This window comes from Diabrotica undecimpunctata, chromosome 3, assembly GCF_040954645.1.
Source record: "Diabrotica undecimpunctata isolate CICGRU chromosome 3, icDiaUnde3, whole genome shotgun sequence".
NCBI classification, from domain to species: domain Eukaryota; kingdom Metazoa; phylum Arthropoda; class Insecta; order Coleoptera; family Chrysomelidae; genus Diabrotica; species Diabrotica undecimpunctata.
In genome coordinates, this window is record NC_092805.1 from 44,804,730 (window position 1) to 44,823,045 (window position 18,316).

At 34.7% G+C, this 18,316-nt stretch overlaps 2 protein-coding genes across 2 annotated transcripts in view; both read left to right on the forward strand.

Annotated features, from left to right (window-relative positions):
- Nucleotides 1-18,316, forward strand: part of Traf4 (TNF receptor associated factor 4) — a 559,644-nt gene that overhangs the window by 302,277 nt on the left and 239,051 nt on the right. The window lies entirely within an intron of this gene.
- On the forward strand, nucleotides 7,201-13,116 carry LOC140436755 (uncharacterized). Its single transcript, XM_072525824.1, has 3 exons — nucleotides 7,201-7,685; nucleotides 9,493-9,600; nucleotides 11,881-13,116. Exons 1-3 carry the CDS (start codon nucleotides 7,234-7,236, stop codon nucleotides 13,034-13,036), a joined length of 1,716 nt encoding a protein of 571 aa, XP_072381925.1. The 5' UTR covers nucleotides 7,201-7,233; the 3' UTR covers nucleotides 13,037-13,116.

Consider the following 18,316-nt stretch of genomic DNA (forward strand, 5'->3'; position numbering starts at 1 on the left):
AAAAATCTTTTATGTAACTAATCACCAACATCAACTTACGTTTACTACAAACTTAGACGTTCAAACTAAATACTTTAATAAAGTACAAAGTACTAAATACTTTTATAAAGTTAAATTAAATTTTTTTACAGAGATTTTAACTATTCAATTGTCTACGAAAAGTTGGCACTTTTGAAATCCGGTAATAGAACCAGCCGGCAGCCGAGCGATTCATTTTTAAGTTACAGAGTAGGTCTAACATGACATGTTTTCGTTAGTCAGGCGTGGGTCCAGCTTAGTGCGTCTTTAAACGTTGACCAACTTTTTCTCTACAGTGATACATCAGATATAAAACATGGATAATATTTCTCCATATATGTAATTTGTTTTTTTTTTTTTCAATGCTTTACGCTTGTAAAAAATATAGTAGCAATAGTTTATTGATAAAAAAGTTCTGAACAAAAATATGTAAAGATAAAACGAAAATTTCGTTTCAACTAACCCGAAAGTTATGTATGAGGCCGCATTAGACTAAATGTCCAATATTTCTATAAAGTATAGCTAACTGACTTTCAATATAGCTTGGAAACCCACACTACTATACTTTGTCTCAGAGTGACTAGTCTGTACAGTGTAAGATATGCAATGCTAACCTTAGGGGAATTTCGCCAAGAAGTTGACAGTTTTATGCGTTGAGCGATGGCGTTCTCTATTGTCTATCTTTCAAAATAAACGGAATAAACCAGGAGTTCTCAACAAATTGTCCTCAAGTCTTGAGACTACTATTCCTGCCATCTTTCCATTCATTTTTCCCTTTCTTCTGTTCTTATGGCTGTAGTCAAATGATCTCTTCTCTCATAGAGATGTCTCGTTTCTACTGCTAACACATGCAGAGGAGCACAACTCGTGATAGTCCACAAGGCTGCCGCAGATACAGTCCAGTAGGAGCATATTACTCGCAACAGACTCGTTCTGTCCACTCGTATCATGAGCCCCTTATAGGTCGATATCTCTACCGCCCCGCTTCAGACTGGTGCCGAGTAAAAGGAAAACTGACTGCACAACACCGTGTAGGGCCCTCCTTCTTTCGGATTCGGTGATGCTAGGCATCACCCTTAGGAAATATAAGCTACCATACCTATTTCAAGCCGAAGAAGACTACTTGCGGAACACAAAGCGTGAAAACAGACTGAACCTTGGCTTTCATGAACATTCACTATGGGATAGAAATTGATGCGAATGAAGTAGTGGATATATTTAAAAAGAAAAACAGAAGATTATTTCTGTAATGCGTGCCCGTACATAACAGAACATTATTTTTTTATTTAGCCTATACTGTCCCACTACTGTACCCATTATTGTTTGCTTTTAATGTCCTCTCTCAAAGATGCTTAGATATGAACCTAGATATTTATTCCTGTTTCATCGACTTCGAGAAGGCATTCGACAGGGTCCGACATGAAAAACTAATAGAAATACTGAGAAACAAAGATATAGACAGACGAGACTTACGAATCATTATCAATCTGTATTGGAATCAAAAGGCCAATATAAAGATAGAAGAACAAAAGTCCGAAAATATAGATATAAAGAGAGGAGTAAGACAGGGCTGTGTTCTGTCACCATTACTGTTTAACGTGTACAGTGAAGCCATATTCCAGGAAGCGATAGCGGATCTGGGTGATGGAATCTCTGTAAACGGAAGAATAGTAAATAACATAAGATTCTGGGAACCTGGGTTGACGACAAAAATGACCAAAGCAGAGAAATCAAAGTCCGAATTGAAACTGCAAGGCAAGCATTTGTGAAAATGAAGACAATGCTTACCAACAGAGACCTTCAGTTGCATCTCAGATTGAGGGCTCTAAGATGTTACATATTTTCTATCTTACTATACGGAATGGAAGCTTGGACATTGAAGAAACAACACATAAGGAAAATAGAAGCGTTCGAAATGTGGTGTTACAGAAGAATATTAAAAATTCAGTGGGTTCAAAGGATTACCAATGCTGAGGTACTACGACGTCTAAATAAGGAGTTAGAAATTATGAACAGCATAAAAAGAAGAAAACTAGAATATTTGGGTCACATAACCAGAGGAGAAAAATATGAGCTGCTGAGAATTATTATGCAAGGAAGGATCCAAGGAAGAAGAAGCATAGGAAGAAGACGCATCTCCTGGCTGAAAAACCTTAGAGAATGGTTTAACTGTAGTTCACTACAACTTTTCAGAGCAGCAGCTAACAAAGTGACCATAGCCGTTATGATATCCAACCTCCGATAGGAGATGGAACTTTAAGAAGAAGAAGTCCCACTACTCCAAAAAGGACTCTTCCAATTCCTTCCAGGAGCTTTTTTCTATATCTATTTTTTACATCTTTAATATTTTTCTTATGCATATAAGTGTTATTCCATGAACTTTTAGTCGTTTTATTTTCTTAAACCTACTCCTTCTTCCCCCCGCCCAGATTCTAAGGCCAGGCAACACTTCAAGGTTTAGAATGACCTTAGTTCATTTCCCTACAGCAAGTAGGGTTTTGTATTCTTGTGTGAGAATGACTAACCTTCTAATCGAAGAAAGTCATAGTGCATGGTCTGCTTTAATTGGCATAGAGTTTTCTCTATGGCTCGATATTTACAACAAAAAAGCACGATGTGATGAGACTTCAATAAAACGAATAAAGTCCATTCGCTTAACTCGGGAATATTTCGACAGATTTATTGTCGGAAACATACGATACAAAAATTCCCACCTTTCACTATTAATAGCTCAAATAAAATTACTGTTTGTTCAGAACTCAAGTCGTCCTCAATTGTCTCAAGTCCTCACGTACAATTTTATGTAATTTACAAATATCGTTTGCTAATAATTTTACATAATACTCTACATTATTTGTTTCTAATAGTAACTTATCAACTTTTATCTTTTATTAGTAGCAGTATAATAAAATGTGCATTAAACAAACATTTGTTTCAAAGTTTAAAATATTTCCGGTAATTTCTACTGCCAAATTTAAAATGTTATTTATGTCCCTGCGGTGCTAATTACTGCCATAATGTGTAAGGAATTTGTAATTTTTATAAAAAATAAATAAAATATTAAAAAGAAAGAAAAAAAAAAGAGAAACACCAACGGGACCAACGACAGAGATAAGATCTAATTACTATTTTAATGGAAATAAGCCACAATTAAAGGTTAAAATAAGTTTATTGACGTTTGAATCTCCACTTCAAAATTCGTTCTCAAAATAAGGTAGATGCGCTAAATATTGCCACTGTTCTTAATAGTGCCACCCCCGTATTACAGATAGACGTGTTTTCTATTCGGCGGTTTTCGTCTATGGTATCCATCAGATGTAGAAGCTCGCTATTTGTTTTTCGTGTCCTCGTTTTAAATAAACCTGCTTTTCCCGTTAACCCTACGCAAGGTATATTAAAATTTTTTGAACTTTTGTAATTAGGTTTAGGTTAGTACACTCCAGTGGTTATTATTTTATGAATTGCATGAATTATTTCAAATAAAATTTTAACTTACGGATTTTTTTTCTGAACGTCATTTGTTCCTAATATTGCCATTACTAATAATTCTTAATATTGCCAGTGGCAATATTAGGAACTGAATATTAAACTCTTTTGCAGAATGCCAAGAAAACGAGCTGAGTGATCAGAAGAAGATCTACGCTCGACGCTGCAAATCATAGCGAACAGAATGCAAATCATAGCGAACGGAATGTCAATCAAAGGGGCTACCAAGCATTATAACATTCCTCGCGCTCAACGCTAGGTCTTTATCACAGAACTCATAATCCCGTAAGAAAGTTTGGAAGATCACCGGTGTTGTCTGAAGCACAAAAAAATGATCTTGTTGAAAGGATTTCCTTTTTTCATGGCGCCGTCTCCTTTTGAAGGTTGGCGATCCAAATGGCAATTGTAGTTTTGGAAACTTCTGCGCGAAAGATTTCTGCGGATATCGAACCATCTCCTCAGATCTTTCAGTCACGAGTTCTGGCGTCTTCCTACTGATATTTTGCCCTGTACTTTTCCTTCAAGTATAACTTGAAGTAATTCGTATCTTTCGCCTCTCAACACATGACCCAAGTATTGCATTTTTCTCTCTTTGATTAGTCTTAGTAATTCTTTTTGTGTACACATGCAACAAATTACCTCAACATTAGTAACTCTTTGTACCCATGGAATTCTTAACATTCGTCTGTATATATACATCTCAAAGGCATCTATTTTTTTATTTTAGAGTCCATTGTCCAATTTTCACAGCCATACAGTAAGACAGAAAGAATTTGAAACAATTTACACATTAGTTAAAGTAGGTATGCCTATTACAAGCCAGATTCTAATGAAAAGTATGTTACGCTATAACCAATCATATACCAAATCCGTTTTCTAAAGAGTCAAATAAAGCTGGTAGAGTATGGCTTAAGTAATTCTTGTTCAGCCATCCAGGCGTAGCTAGGCGAAAATATTAACTAATGAATACGGCTCGAGCCCAAAAAAAGAATATAATATTCGTTGATGTCTTCTTTCATAAACTGAGAGATACCATAGAAAAACTAAACCTATTTGACAAACCTGATAGCATATATATTACGGACGAAATAAGGATGCAGATTGGCAATACATAAGCAACAAATTGTTTTTGTTAAAAGGGGTTTCTTTATATTGTTCTGAAGCTATTTTTTTGTAGCATTTTAAGTAATTACTATTTAAATGGGAATATGCCACAATCAAAGGTTAAAATAAGTTTATTGACGTTTCAATTTCCAATTCAGAAATCGTTCTCAGAATTTGAGAGTCACACGAGTTGCAACATATGGACAAATCAGTGTTTAAAACCATTACCTTGGTCCCATTTTGGGACCAAGGAGTTCTACATTTTTTAACAACAAACCCTGGCAAGGCGATTACCAAAATTAGGTTAGGAGAAATTTTTTACTCTATTTTAGCTAAAAGCAATGACACCATCAAACATTATCTCCGGTTTTGCATTTACCGGCATTTATCCGTTTAAACCAGACGCTATACATGAAACTGCCTTTGCACCACGTTTGATCACTCACAGAGAAGACGACGAAGTAAATCACAGTAGCTTTTAAGATTTATCAGATGTTGTTAAAAGTTCTAGCCCGTCAGTTGAACCCGCATATAAAAACGAGGCGAGTACAAGCGGACATCAAGTGCCAGAGAAAACTAATAACAAAAACAAGAAGCGTTTAATTACTGTCTCAAGTAGCGAATTATTATCAGATTTTAGTCTTTACGATGACTCACTTGACAATGTCTTTAGTTAAGATGTACCTATGAAAAGATCTAAGAGAAGCAGTAGCTCTGAAGATGACAGTCCACTAATTGAATTAAAGTATAAACAGAGAGGCAATACGGTTACAAAATAAACCACAAAACGTAATCCAGGGTCTAATCAAGTAAAAACTTCTTACTCCAAATGCTTAAACAGTTCTTTTAAAGATACAGGACTGCTGATTACACCGGAAATTAAATTATCCACCGTAAAGAGAAAGCCAGATTTAAACAGTAAAGCCCATCAAGTTACCAAAGATTTGTTAGCACCAATACCAAAATTGAATAACCCAATCAATGTTGTGAAAAAAGCAACGAGCAGTACGACAAAAAAATCAAGTAATGAAGAATCTTGGTATTGTTTTCTTTGTTACATCTGCAGTAAAGAAGATATACGCTTGTACATAGTGTGCTATCGTTACATTCACGAGGCCTGTGTAGGAGTGACTAAAGATGACAAAGAAAAGTTTACTTGCCCTCACTGTTCTTAAGTTATATTCTTCAGAAATGTTTGTACGTTTATATTATATAATTGCCTTTATTTTTTTCGAAAAATGTGTTACTGTTAACTGTAGGTCTGCAGTGGCTTATATTGACATGGGTGGCAATAATATAAGATCTATAATCCTAATATTGCCATTCGCAACGTCAATAAAAAGTATTCTTTATTTAGTTTTTTAATATCATTACAATATATTGTTAAAGAAAATACATTTCTTTACTACTACTCAAATTTGTTTTCATTTATTAATAAAAGTGTAGGATTTATTTAGAACCAAACGGCAAGGTGGCAATATTTGGCTCACTTACCTTACAAACATTAATGTCAAACGTCAAAAAATTATTTTAACCTTCAATTGTAGCTTATTCCCATTAAAATCGTAATTACTTTAAAATGCCACAAGAAAATAGCTTCAGAAGAATAGATAAGATCTAGATAAGAGAAGGGAGTGTTCCAAAAATGTCGTCAATCTTACAGCAGCCACCTCACTTTCGGAGTACGGTACGTGCGACAGTCAAAAGCGCACAAGCAAGAGAGGGTGGTTTTAGTTGGTAGGTAGGATAATAGATACCTGAATCTTTGGCACTGCCATCTTTAGTACTTTATATTAAACTAAAACCCAAATTTTAGGGACTCAAAATGGGGGTAGCATAAAAAAATTTCGAAACCCCCTCTCAGGCAAATCCTGGGTGCGCCACTATATACATCGTAAGGTAAAACTCAAGAAAAGGCGACTCCAGACATAAACTTATTTTACATTATATTTGTAAAACCTCAGTTGAATAACAGTTATAAACATTTGTAACTTTGCAGTCTAAAATTGATACATGGAATACGTTCTGTTTAATTTAATTTACTTATAAATCAGGGAATAACAGCAGCAAAATGAAAGTTAATAAAATCAAATTGGCATATTTAAGAAATTTTTACGATATAAGAACAAATAATTGAGTAACGCAAATAACATTAGTATCAGCTATTATTATTACAGATATTGATCCTTACGGCGCAAGGAAATAATATAAAATGAAGACTAAACAATAATTAAGACAATAGCTAACTCATCATCCATATATCTCACGAATTTTATAAGTTACAAAAAAGTTTTTAATGTCCTAAACTGAAAAATATTTCTAATATTACTGTAGTTAAGTTTTTTTTTAAATAATATAAAAAGATACGAATAAGTCTACAATCCTTAATTAAAAATTAAAGTTAAGTCAGTTACCCAGACACCCTTATCATCATTAAGTAGATATTGGCACCGTAAATAGCCAATCTAAGATTTTCAATCACATTGACCTGTGTCACACGTATCGTTATTCTAAACATGTTGTCAAGTAGATAGTGGTGGGTACACAAGTAAACATCGTGAATTCGATTTAGTATAAAACGGGGAGAAATCCACCCAGAAGGCACATTCACTAACAGTGTACAAGATGAAGTGGCTAGTTCTTCTTTCCTTAGTAACCCTTAGTGTCGCCCTGCTACCAAGAACTGGTAGACAGGTGACTGTAGGAGTAGCTGGAAATGTGATACTAGTCGGCTCTGGCGGTTCCCAAATTGACATCCGTAGAAGTCTTTCCAACCCAAGAACTATTGACATCATCCTCAGAAGTCCAAATGCTCCTGTCAGAACTCTAAAAATTGATGAAGTTAGGAATGGTCAACTAATCGGTTATTCCGGCTTGTTGGGTTCCAACTACCAAGGTGCCAATCAGGTTGATATTCTCACCGATCTTTTCCGTCAATATGAGGGCACTGTAGATGACCAAAGCTACTATGGTTTGTTGAACAAACTTCAATATTTGGTAGAAGCCGGAGTCATCAACAGATTAGTCTTGGATGTTGTAAAGAACTGGGATCTCCAAGAGCGTGTACAAGATGTTAGGTAAGCTTTTTTTACACATTAAATATCTATCAAAATTTTATTTAATATTATTTATAACATAGTTTCGTCCATACTTATATAACTTGTTTTACTTCTTATTTTCTGCTGTCTTAATAAATTATTCCAAAGGTTTTTCTCTTTAACTAATTGAAAAATAGACTCAGCGTTGGTGACACTAGTTTCGTATGTTTCTAAGACAAGAATATAATTTTCATCTTGTCCTACTTCCACCTCTATCTTGCCAGATAATAAAAATTTTAGGAAGAAATATCTTAATCCACACAAGTTGTGCATCATCACACTTAAGAATTGTCGGTCTACACAGCAGCCCATCACAACAACTCTACATTAGCAATTTGATCCATCAACGATATTTTAAGTAGTCTTGTTGAACTAAACATATTGCATGTTTTCATTATATTTACTGGCTTTATTGACCACGGGAACTATGTAAGATTTAAAGGTATCTTTAACCGAAAACAGTGTTAACAATGGCCACCTTTATTTTAATTGCTTTATTACAATTTCAGTTGCTTGATAAAATTAGTACAAAATATTTAAATTTCCTAAAATAACTCTTTTAGTAATGGTCGTCTATGAGAAGGTGTGCGTACTCGTATTATTGTCTACTTATGATTCTAAGTTTAATTTATTGATGCTCATCGTCACTAGTTTCTTTTATAATTTATACTTGTAATTAGAACTTGCAGGAATTCTATCCTATCTTCTAGAATCGCTGGGTCGTTTGCATATCCCAGCTTATATATTATTACCTATAATAAGCGGAATAGCAATAAATTTTTATTTAAGTCAATCCGTAGGACTGTGTCCACTGGCATAAATCATGCTGAAAAATAACGCAAATCTGTCATCTTCAGAATTTCAGCATATGTATTATCCTGTCTAAGTTTTGCCATTTACAACATCAAGCAATTTGATTAACCCAATCTGAGAGACTTGCACATCCCTTAGAATGACATTCGGGTGTTACAATTCATTGGAGCGAAGTGTATTGATTCGTTTAATTGGAACCACTCCACCGCGCTTCAATGCTCCCGGCCATCTCTTTCCCCCCTATAGCACTCTGATGCCCGATAGGGGCTCACTATCAGCCAAATGCTTTTGGTGTGGAAGTCCTGGGTACAACAACTCTAATACGATATCCTAACCCGATCAATGCAGGCTAGCGTGAGGCGCTATTTTCCTATTTTCTCTAGTGACGTATCATCGAACTGGAACTGCTCACTCAGGCCTCGAGTTTCCGCTCCGGGCTGTGTTAAGTTCGGCGACTCGGTGCCCGAGGATGTGGGCCCTTCATGCCCAGGTGTTGGGGTTTTTTGGATAGCTGTCGCCTTTTTATTAGTATTTTTTGATTTTTTTGTTATGTGGGCTTTTTCTGTTAGAGCGAAACGGCATATTGTACTTCTAGTTCAATTACAGTATAAGCGGTTGTGGTTATACATTTCTACCCAGCGGTAATCATAAAATATTTCTTTCAAGTGGTACACCGCTCTTGACAGTCAATTAAAATTCTGCTGTCATTCCTAATTAATATTTTTTTTTCGTTATTTATTTATTTCGTTTAATTTTTTTGAGAATGTATGAAAATGCAATAAAATTCACTTGTCTTTAGCTTGTCATTTTTTCTGACCAATGTATCAATATCTCTTCAGATAATTATTTTGACAGTCTTCCAATCTTCTTTGATGTATTAAAAATATCGTGATTATTTTTCTTCTAACCTTATGATTTTTCATATAGTGTGAATTACCTTTTTTTATATTTACTCTATTAAAAATTTTTGCAGTGACATTGTCCCTTTGCAAGGACTCTCTGGTTACGGAAACTACGAAGGACAAATAAGAGGATATTCACCGTTGAGAGAGATCACAAAGAATGGAGTACAAGGAAAATGGTATGTATGAACAAAATGAAAATTATTATTTTAATAACCATTTTCATTCTCGGTTTCATGTTTAAATGTTGCTGCTTGTAACGAAATAACTTTACTATAAATTGTAACTTCTACAATTCCTATTTCTTTTCTTTTTTATTTTTTTTTCTTGCAATTTTTAGCCAATTAGTAACTTATATAAATTTCTTATTTTCAAATATTCCATATTTCTAAGATGATTCTTCTTCTTCTTTAGATGCAAATCCACTAATGGATGTTAGCGATCACATTTTCCATTAATTCTCTATTTCTTGCAATATGTATCAGAGATTGTATGTCGTTAATCCCTGTCCATTGCCTTATGTTTCGGAGCCAGGACATTTTCGTGCGTCCCATTCCTCTCTTGCCTTCAATTTTACCCTCGATTATAAGTTGGAGGAACTGGTATTTTTCATTTCGCATGATGTGACCTATGATTTTCGAAAACTGTGACCTTTCTTGATGGTTTCGAAAAGTTGGCGTTCTTGGTTTATTCTTTTAAGGACATCTATATTTGTGATTTTCGCTGTCCATGGTATTTTTAGGATACGGCGATAGAGCCACATTTCGAAAGCTTCTAATCTGTTTATGTCCCTCGTTTTGAGTGTCCAGCCCTCTACGCCATATAGCAGCACTGACCACACGTAGCACTTAGTAAACCTTAGTCTCAGTTGAAGATCGAACTCTGAACAAGTCAGTACCTTCTTGAATTTTACGAAAGCTTGTCGAGCTTGTTCAATGCGACATTTTACTTCCCTGTCCGATGCCCAGTCTTCAAAAAGCCACGATCCCAGGTATTTAAATTTACTCACTCTTTCAATGGACTTAGTATTCAGTGTTATTGTGGAGTTTTCAAGTGCATCGTTTCTAAGATGATAAATATATTTATTTCTAGATACCCTCTTCTTTGACTTTATATCGGTCCATTTATTCTTTTAGCTATTTGCGATTTTTTACGAATAAATCTACAATCTTAATTTCTAACCACTTAGTATTTCTTTCGTTTTGTTTTCATATACTATACGGTACAATATTTTACAAATAATATATATTCAGCTCAACAGACCCTAGAGGTCGATGGCTTGAAATTTATGAATATCTTCCTTACACGCTTCTGGCTACTTTTTTCGTGGTTTTTCTCTTCTCTCCTTTCATTCCGCTCTAAGCAGCTGGTTCTTTACCCACCTTCCGTCTGTTATTCTCACAAAATGGTCTTCATAGTCTTTTACTCTTAAAACTCTTTATATATCTTTCTTAAAACACTCTGTTAACAGATGTTCAGGATATTTTCTTGAATTTTGTTTATAACCCATGTTTCTGTTCCGTAAAGGACCGTGGGTTGGATCACTGTTCGGTGTAGTCTCAATTTTCCCTCTTTGAAGATGTTTTTTCCTCTTAATAGTTTATGTAGAGCTACGACCGGCTTCCTTCCTCTGGAAATCCGCTTCTCAATTCCTTAGCTATCTTCCCCTTTACTTGTTACTCCTAGATATCCAAACTGTGTCACCTTTTTGAAGTAATACTCTTTACTGTCGTTTTTTGTGGTCGTCTTCAGTTGTGTGTCTTCATATGCAGTCTGCCCATTTCCCTATCCTGTGTTTTTTGCTCATTAATACTCAGTCCATACTATTTAGCCTTCGCTTGAAAGAGTTTGAAAATCAGCAGTTCCCCTTTAGTTTTTGCCATTAACAGTGCATAGTCTGCAAAGGCTAAGACTTGGGCTTCTGTTCTCATAAATTATACCTTTTATTGGTCTTCCACTCTCTCTCTCTCTCTGTCTCTCTCTCTCTCTCTCATTATTGCCACTAGAAAGAAATTGAAGAGTATTGTAAACAGCGGATCTCCCTACTTTAGTCCCCTTCTTACTTCAAATTTTCTGGTTAAGGTTCCTTCTATCCTTACTCTATTGTCGGTCTTTATTAAGGTCATTTTAACTGGTCTGATAATCTTTTCCGGAATTTTAAGTCCTCTTAGGGCATGTTAGAGACGTCTTTTTATCACAGAATCTTAAGGTTGTTTAATTTTTTGTAGAGTAAATCATTTTTAATATAAGTATGCGCCCTTCTTTAATCTGAATTAAATCTGCCCTTTTTAAATCCTTACTGGTATTTACTAACCTGCTCGTTTAAGTGCCTTTCCAGTCTACTTCGTATGACTCTGGCGAGTACCTTATATGTTACATCTATATCTTATAAATTATACTTTTAATATTATTTAGTGTACTTGTGTTTTACCAAATATTTATTTGTTCATAATTTTTAGGAACTACAAACAGGAATGGTTAAACAACTATTCCCCAGTCCAACCTTTGCGGAACATATTGCAACAGATCCAGCAACAACGTGAACTTCAACAAGATTTATTGGGACAATACAAATACTTACCCCAACAATATTTGAACTCTGAATATCTTCAAAATCAAGACATTGATACCCACCAAATCTTAAACCTTATCTACAAACAACAACTTGGACAAGGTAGAGTTTACCCACTAAACCAATACTTGGTTAGCCAAAAACAAGTTAACGGACAAGTAAGATACAACGTTCCCGAACAATTCATCAATCTAGAATTGTTAAATAAAGTAAACAACGAACAAACCTTCATTAATCAGAGAGTACAACAACTTGTAGAACAGAAACAACCAGTTTCTGAAGAACTTTTTATCCAACAATATGGTTTGAACAAACAAGTAGATCAGCTAATCCAATCATTGGTATATCACCAAAATGTCATCTCTCAACAAGTTGAGCAATACATTGAACAAGGACAAGTTCTTCCCCAAGACTTGTTGTCCCAACAAACATTAGTCTACCAACAAGTTCGCCAATTAATCAAACTTTTAAGCACTCAACAGCTTAACATCGTTAACCAAATCCAACTCCTCGTTGAACAAGGTAATCTAGTTGGTCAAGAATGGTACTCCGTTCAAAAAAATATTTACCAACAAATTCAAAGACTTATCCAACAGGTAGTTCTTCAACAATCTCAAATAAAAGTACAAATCCAAGTACTTATCCAGCAACGTCAAATTGTTCCACAAGAACTAATTTTATTCCAACAATTGGCCTACCAACAAGTTGAACAATTCATCCAAGTATTGATCAAGCAATTTATCTATCAACAAGCTAACCTCAGACAATTGGTTCAAGTATTTGTTCAACAAGGACGTGTTGTTCCCCAACAACTTGTTTCTAGCTACTTCCTGATCTACAAAGAATTGGTTCAATTGATTCAACAAGGTGATCTTGTTCCTCAAGAATTGATCTCTCAGCAACAATTGATTCATCAACAAGTTGTACTGTTACTTCAAAGAGGAGTTTTACCACAGCAATCACTTAACCAATTGGTTTCTCAAGAACAACAGTTGAACTTGAGACAGCCACAAATCTACCAAAGAGTACCACGTGTGTACTAAATTTTGTTTTGTTTTGATTATTGATTTTTGATTTTTCATGTTAATTTTGACTGTTGTTTTCGAATAAATGATTATCTGTTTTACTGTTTTTAATTTCTTTTAGTTTTGTAGCTTATTGCATATACCCACACATACACATATAAATATATATTATATATATATATATATATATATATATATATATATATATATATATATATATATATATATGTGTGTGTGTTCCGAAAGATTTTCACAGTTAGTACAATTAAACTTAAAGCTAAGATTAATCTCGCTTAGAGATAACCGCAAGTGATGCAAGTAGACCCGCTGAGGTCTCTAGTTTAAAACAAGCCCTCATTCAAAATGGTTTCCGCGAAAATCACATTAATAGGAGCATCTACAGACATCAATCTCCAACTCAATCTCAACCCAAAGATTCAGTCCCCCATCATATGAAAGCTTTTCTTCCTTACATAAAAGGTGCCACCGACCAAATCGAATCGAAAATACTTAAATTTAGAGAAATAAATCCATTATTTACCCCCAACAAAAACTTTCATCTCATGTTCGATCAATCAAAGGCAACGTGCAAATGAACACCACCGAGTTTATGAAATTCCTTGTACAGACTGTCTCTGATCCTATATAGGTCAAACAAATCGTCAACGTTAGGATGTTCTCATTTAAACCAATGAATTATATTTCATTTTATAGTCGTGAACATCATCAGATATTAGACTTCTTCTTTAGGTACCGTCTCCTCTAAGGAGGTTGGTAATTATCACACCTATTTTCACTTTTGAGATTGCAGCTCTGAACAAGTCGACGGAACTGCAATTATACCACTTTCTCAGATTGTTGAGCTAGGAGATGCGTTTTCTTCCAATACTTCGTTTTCTCTGTATTTTTTCTTGCATTATGGTTTGTAGCAACACATATTTATCCCCTCTCATAACGTGGCCGAGATATTGTAACTTTCTTATCTTAATCGTATTCATGATTTCCATTTCCTTTGTCATCTTTCTGAGGACCTCAACGTTTGTTATTCGGTCTACCCAACTTATTTTTAATATTCTTCGGTAGGTCCACATCTCGAATGCTTCAAGTTGATCGCTCACCTCTTTCTTCAAGATCCAGGTCTCCACCCCATACAGCAGCCTCGAAAATACATATGAACGTAATATTCTTATTTTGAGTTGCAAACTAAGGTCTCTACTGCATAATACTTTTCTCATCTTATTAAATGTTGCTCTAGCTTGTCCAATTCTCATTTTTATTTCTTCTGTATACTCGTTATTTTCATTAATAATTGTACCAAGATATCTGTATTTTTTTTACTTTTTCAATTGGAACCTCTCTTATGTTTAAAATGTCTTGTTGTTGTATTTTGGAAATTGTCATAAATTTTGTATTATTAGCATTAACCGTTAGTCCGCTTTCCTCACTAGCATTTACTACATTATCTAAAAGTGTCTGTAGATCTTGTATATTCTCTGCAATTAGTATACATAGTATCATCGGCATATCTGATATTGTTGATAGGTCTGCCGTTGACTTTTAGGCTGTTAGGCTACAACTACAATATTATTGAAAAAACAATTCACAAATTAAAAATATTGTATTGATTACATTACAGAGAATGGATTAATGACACTGAATTGAATAAATTATTCCACTTTATGATTATTAAAAATATAGAAAAATACTTCTTAAAAACTCGTCACAGCACAAAAAACACAACCTGTATATTTTCGAAAATATATGGACAGGACTGTTTAAAATTCTTGGCTTAGTGTTGTTAATGTTTATACTGATTTCTTCTTCTTCTTAAAGTTCCATCTCCTATCGGAGGTTGGATATCATAACGGCTATGGTCACTTTGTTGGCTGCTGCTCTGAAAAGTTGTTGTGAACTACAGTTAAACCATTCTCTAAGGTTCTTCAGCCAGGAGATGCGTCTTCTTATACTGATTTGGTTACTATTATTTTCTGAAAATTCAGTTTTATTTAATATTGTACGGGCTAATTGTCAACCTCCAAATACCAGCAGGTGATAACTATTAGACTTCAGAGGAAGTACCATAATTGGCATCTTGTACTTGTCGTCTGTCAAGGATCACAGGGAAAACTTAGAAGCTGACAAAAAAACTGTGATATTGATTTAATATGAAGGGAGATTTAAAATCTCCCATACTAAATGGCCCATATATTTTCGAAAATATACTGAACCTGTATTAAGCTTTCCAGTACTTGCCATAGTCTATATAGGGTTATTGTATCATAAGCTTTCGTTAAGTTTACAAGCAATAGATGAGTTGTCTATTTCCAGTCATTCTTTTTTTATTTATTTGATGAAAAGTGTAGATGTGGTCGATGCAAAATCGGTTAACTTAAACTCCATAACTTTTCCGTACTATCTACTGAGAGTATTGGTAACTGAGATGCAGCGGTAGTTTTTGCAGTCTTCCTTATCCCCTTTTTTATGAACACGTGTAATCCATCCTTATTTTTAACTTTCAGGATATTATCTCCGTTTAAATATCTATTAAAAAGTTCTGTATGGTCCTTCTGGTCCATAGGCTCGTTTATTTTTTATGGTTTTTATAATTTTGGCAGTTAACTAGTCTCCGGTGTTTATCTGTGGTCCATGGATGTTGTGTCTTCTGTGTGTTTGTTGGATATATTCATGTCTGGACTCTGGACTGGACTCTGGTCTGGACTAGGTCTATTGTATTTATGTCCTCCCTCCTTAGATTTTGTATAAATCTCTAAGCCTCCGAAGACTTGCTTGCACCTAGACATGATTCCACTTCCTCGCATTTTTGTTCCAATGTTTTGTTTGTACATCTTTTACAAATTCTTTGTTGATTGCGTTATAAATTTTTGTCTTCTAGTTCTTGGGTAGTAAGCTATGTGTGATACGCTCGTTGATTTATCTGTTTCTATTGTTCTAGTGTATCACTTCATAATCTGCTCTTATTTGTGCGTCGGTAAGTTTATTCTTTTTTTTTTCCAATGCCTTACATGCAGCTCTAGCGATTCTACTGTAGGCCTAAAGTAAATGTGTGTCGCGGTTTACATATATGTACTATTAAGTCTCTTGTCTAGTCTGTTCTCATATAGTTTTCATGTGCTGTCATCGTAAGTGCTGGTTATATTAAACATTGTTTTCCTCTCAGTTGTTTCGTAGCTTTTGGTTGAGATTTGATTGTTTTTATGTTTATAGGAAATTTGAAATCGAAATTTTAGTGAATAATGATCCGATTCACATTTTATATCCCTGTATATTCAGCTGTCTTGTATTTTCACTTCAGATGTCTGCCTAACTATAATATAGTCAATAGCTGATCTTAGTTGTCTTATGTCCTAATGCCAAGTATATTTATGTATGTTTTTGTGGGGATAGAATCCATTTTTACGATTTTTAGGTCAAATTGTGTACATAGGTTTATAAATCTATTTCCGTTATTATTTGTCACTTCTTCGCCGAAGTTACCTATTATTAAATTATTTGCCTTCTTCCAGTTCTCGCGTTCAGGTCACCCATCCTTATTATTCGTCGACGATTGCCTATTTTTCTGCACGTTTTCCAGTTGTTGGTAGAACGTATCATTTTCTTGTACTGATGTATCTTCATTTGGACGTTATATGCTTAATATTGTAATTTTGTCCGTAGATGTCTAGATTTAAATTGCTTCCTCCTCCTCCTAGGTGCCTTCTCTATTGAGGTTGGCGATCAATATGGCAATTTCCTCTCTGTTCTGGGCTTGATGAATTAATTCATTTCCTTTTGTGTGGGTCCAATCTCTGATGTTTCGTAGTCAAGATTTTTTCTTTCGTCCTATGCCCATTTTACCTTCAATCTTGCCTTCTAATATTACCTGGAGCTGCTCAAATTCCCTATGGCGCATTATGTGTCCTAGATATACGTCTTTCTGATTTTGATAGTATTGACCAGATGAGGGCGTGTGTTCATTACACTCATTACTTATTTATTCGTAGTTCTGCTGGTCCAGCTTATTCTTAGCATTCGGCGGTACATCCACATTTCAAATGAATTTAATTTGTTGACGTCATACTGTTCTAATGTCCAGGTCTCACAGCCATATAGAGACCGCACATAACACTTTAGTGTTCTCAATCTTATTGAGACTGATAGCTTGGGGTTACAGAGCATTTTACGCATATGCATGAAACCAGATCTTGCTATTTCAATGCGTCTTCTAATTTCTTTTGAGTGGTCTAGTTGACTATTTAGTTCTCTGCCTAGGTATATGAAGCTTTGGAAACTCTGAAGGGTGATACCATTTATTTGTATGTTAGGTGTAACTTGTTCATGTGGGTTTTTGTGGAATACCAGAATTTTGGTTTTGGAAAAGTTAATGTCCAAGCCCAGGCTGTGACTTTCTTCTGATAATATGTTCATCAATATTTTTAATTGGTCTTCTGTTTCTGCTAATACTAGGGTGTCATCGGCATATCTTATATTGTTAATGATGATTCCATTGGCTCTGGCACCTTCAGGGCGATCTTCAAGAGAAGCTCTAATTATATGTTCGGCCTATACATTAAATAATAGGGGGGATAAAATGCACCCTTGACGCACTCCTCGTTCTATGTTAATGTACTTGGTGTTTCCGTTCTCTGTTCGAACGCATCCTGTGTGGTTGCAGTATGTATTACTTATGATAGCTATGTCGTGTCCGTCCTTTAATCATCCGTCGTTAAATTGCTTAGTGACACACAACGAAAAAAAAAAAAAACAGTAGGAGAAAATAGTATTAGGTATTCAAAAACTATATTTTGCAGGTACATATTTAAAACTTTCTTGTATAAACGTCGTACTGTTTACCTACCAAAACATTACAGAGCGACCACTAAACAGGACTTATAAAATGTTACATATAGATATTGTTGTGAATTTATTAAAAGGTTCAATATTTATAACACTTACGGATTTAATTTATTTCTTTATTTATATTAACTTATCTAACAATAATTTATTATATCCGTAAGTAACAAATTCGCGAGCGCGGGTCTTGAGAATTAACTGGCCCTCCATATAAAAATGTTGTATTTATATACGAAATCCTGATATACTAGAACAGCATCGAAAGATCGCATTGTCTTGCATCGAAAAATCGAGAAGCATCTAGTTGGAGAATTCACCATAATTTGAATCTAGAACCTCCGGCGAAATTTCTACAACAAAACAGAATATTAGTCATCATATATTTTACAGTTATTTTTAGGCCAGGATTTTTATCGTAACATTGCCCCCCTCTTAAAAGATGGTTCC

Excerpts from the sequence above, each read along its gene's own strand:
- LOC140436755 (XM_072525824.1), top strand. The coding sequence starts at position 7,234 with ATGAAGTGGCTAGTTCTTCTTTCCTTAGTAACCCTTAGTGTCGCCCTG. Across the intron at positions 7,686-9,492 it reads GAGCGTGTACAAGATGTTAG|TGACATTGTCCCTTTGCAAG; the intron begins GTAAGCTTTTTT and ends AAATTTTTGCAG. Across the intron at positions 9,601-11,880 it reads AATGGAGTACAAGGAAAATG|GAACTACAAACAGGAATGGT; the intron begins GTATGTATGAAC and ends CATAATTTTTAG.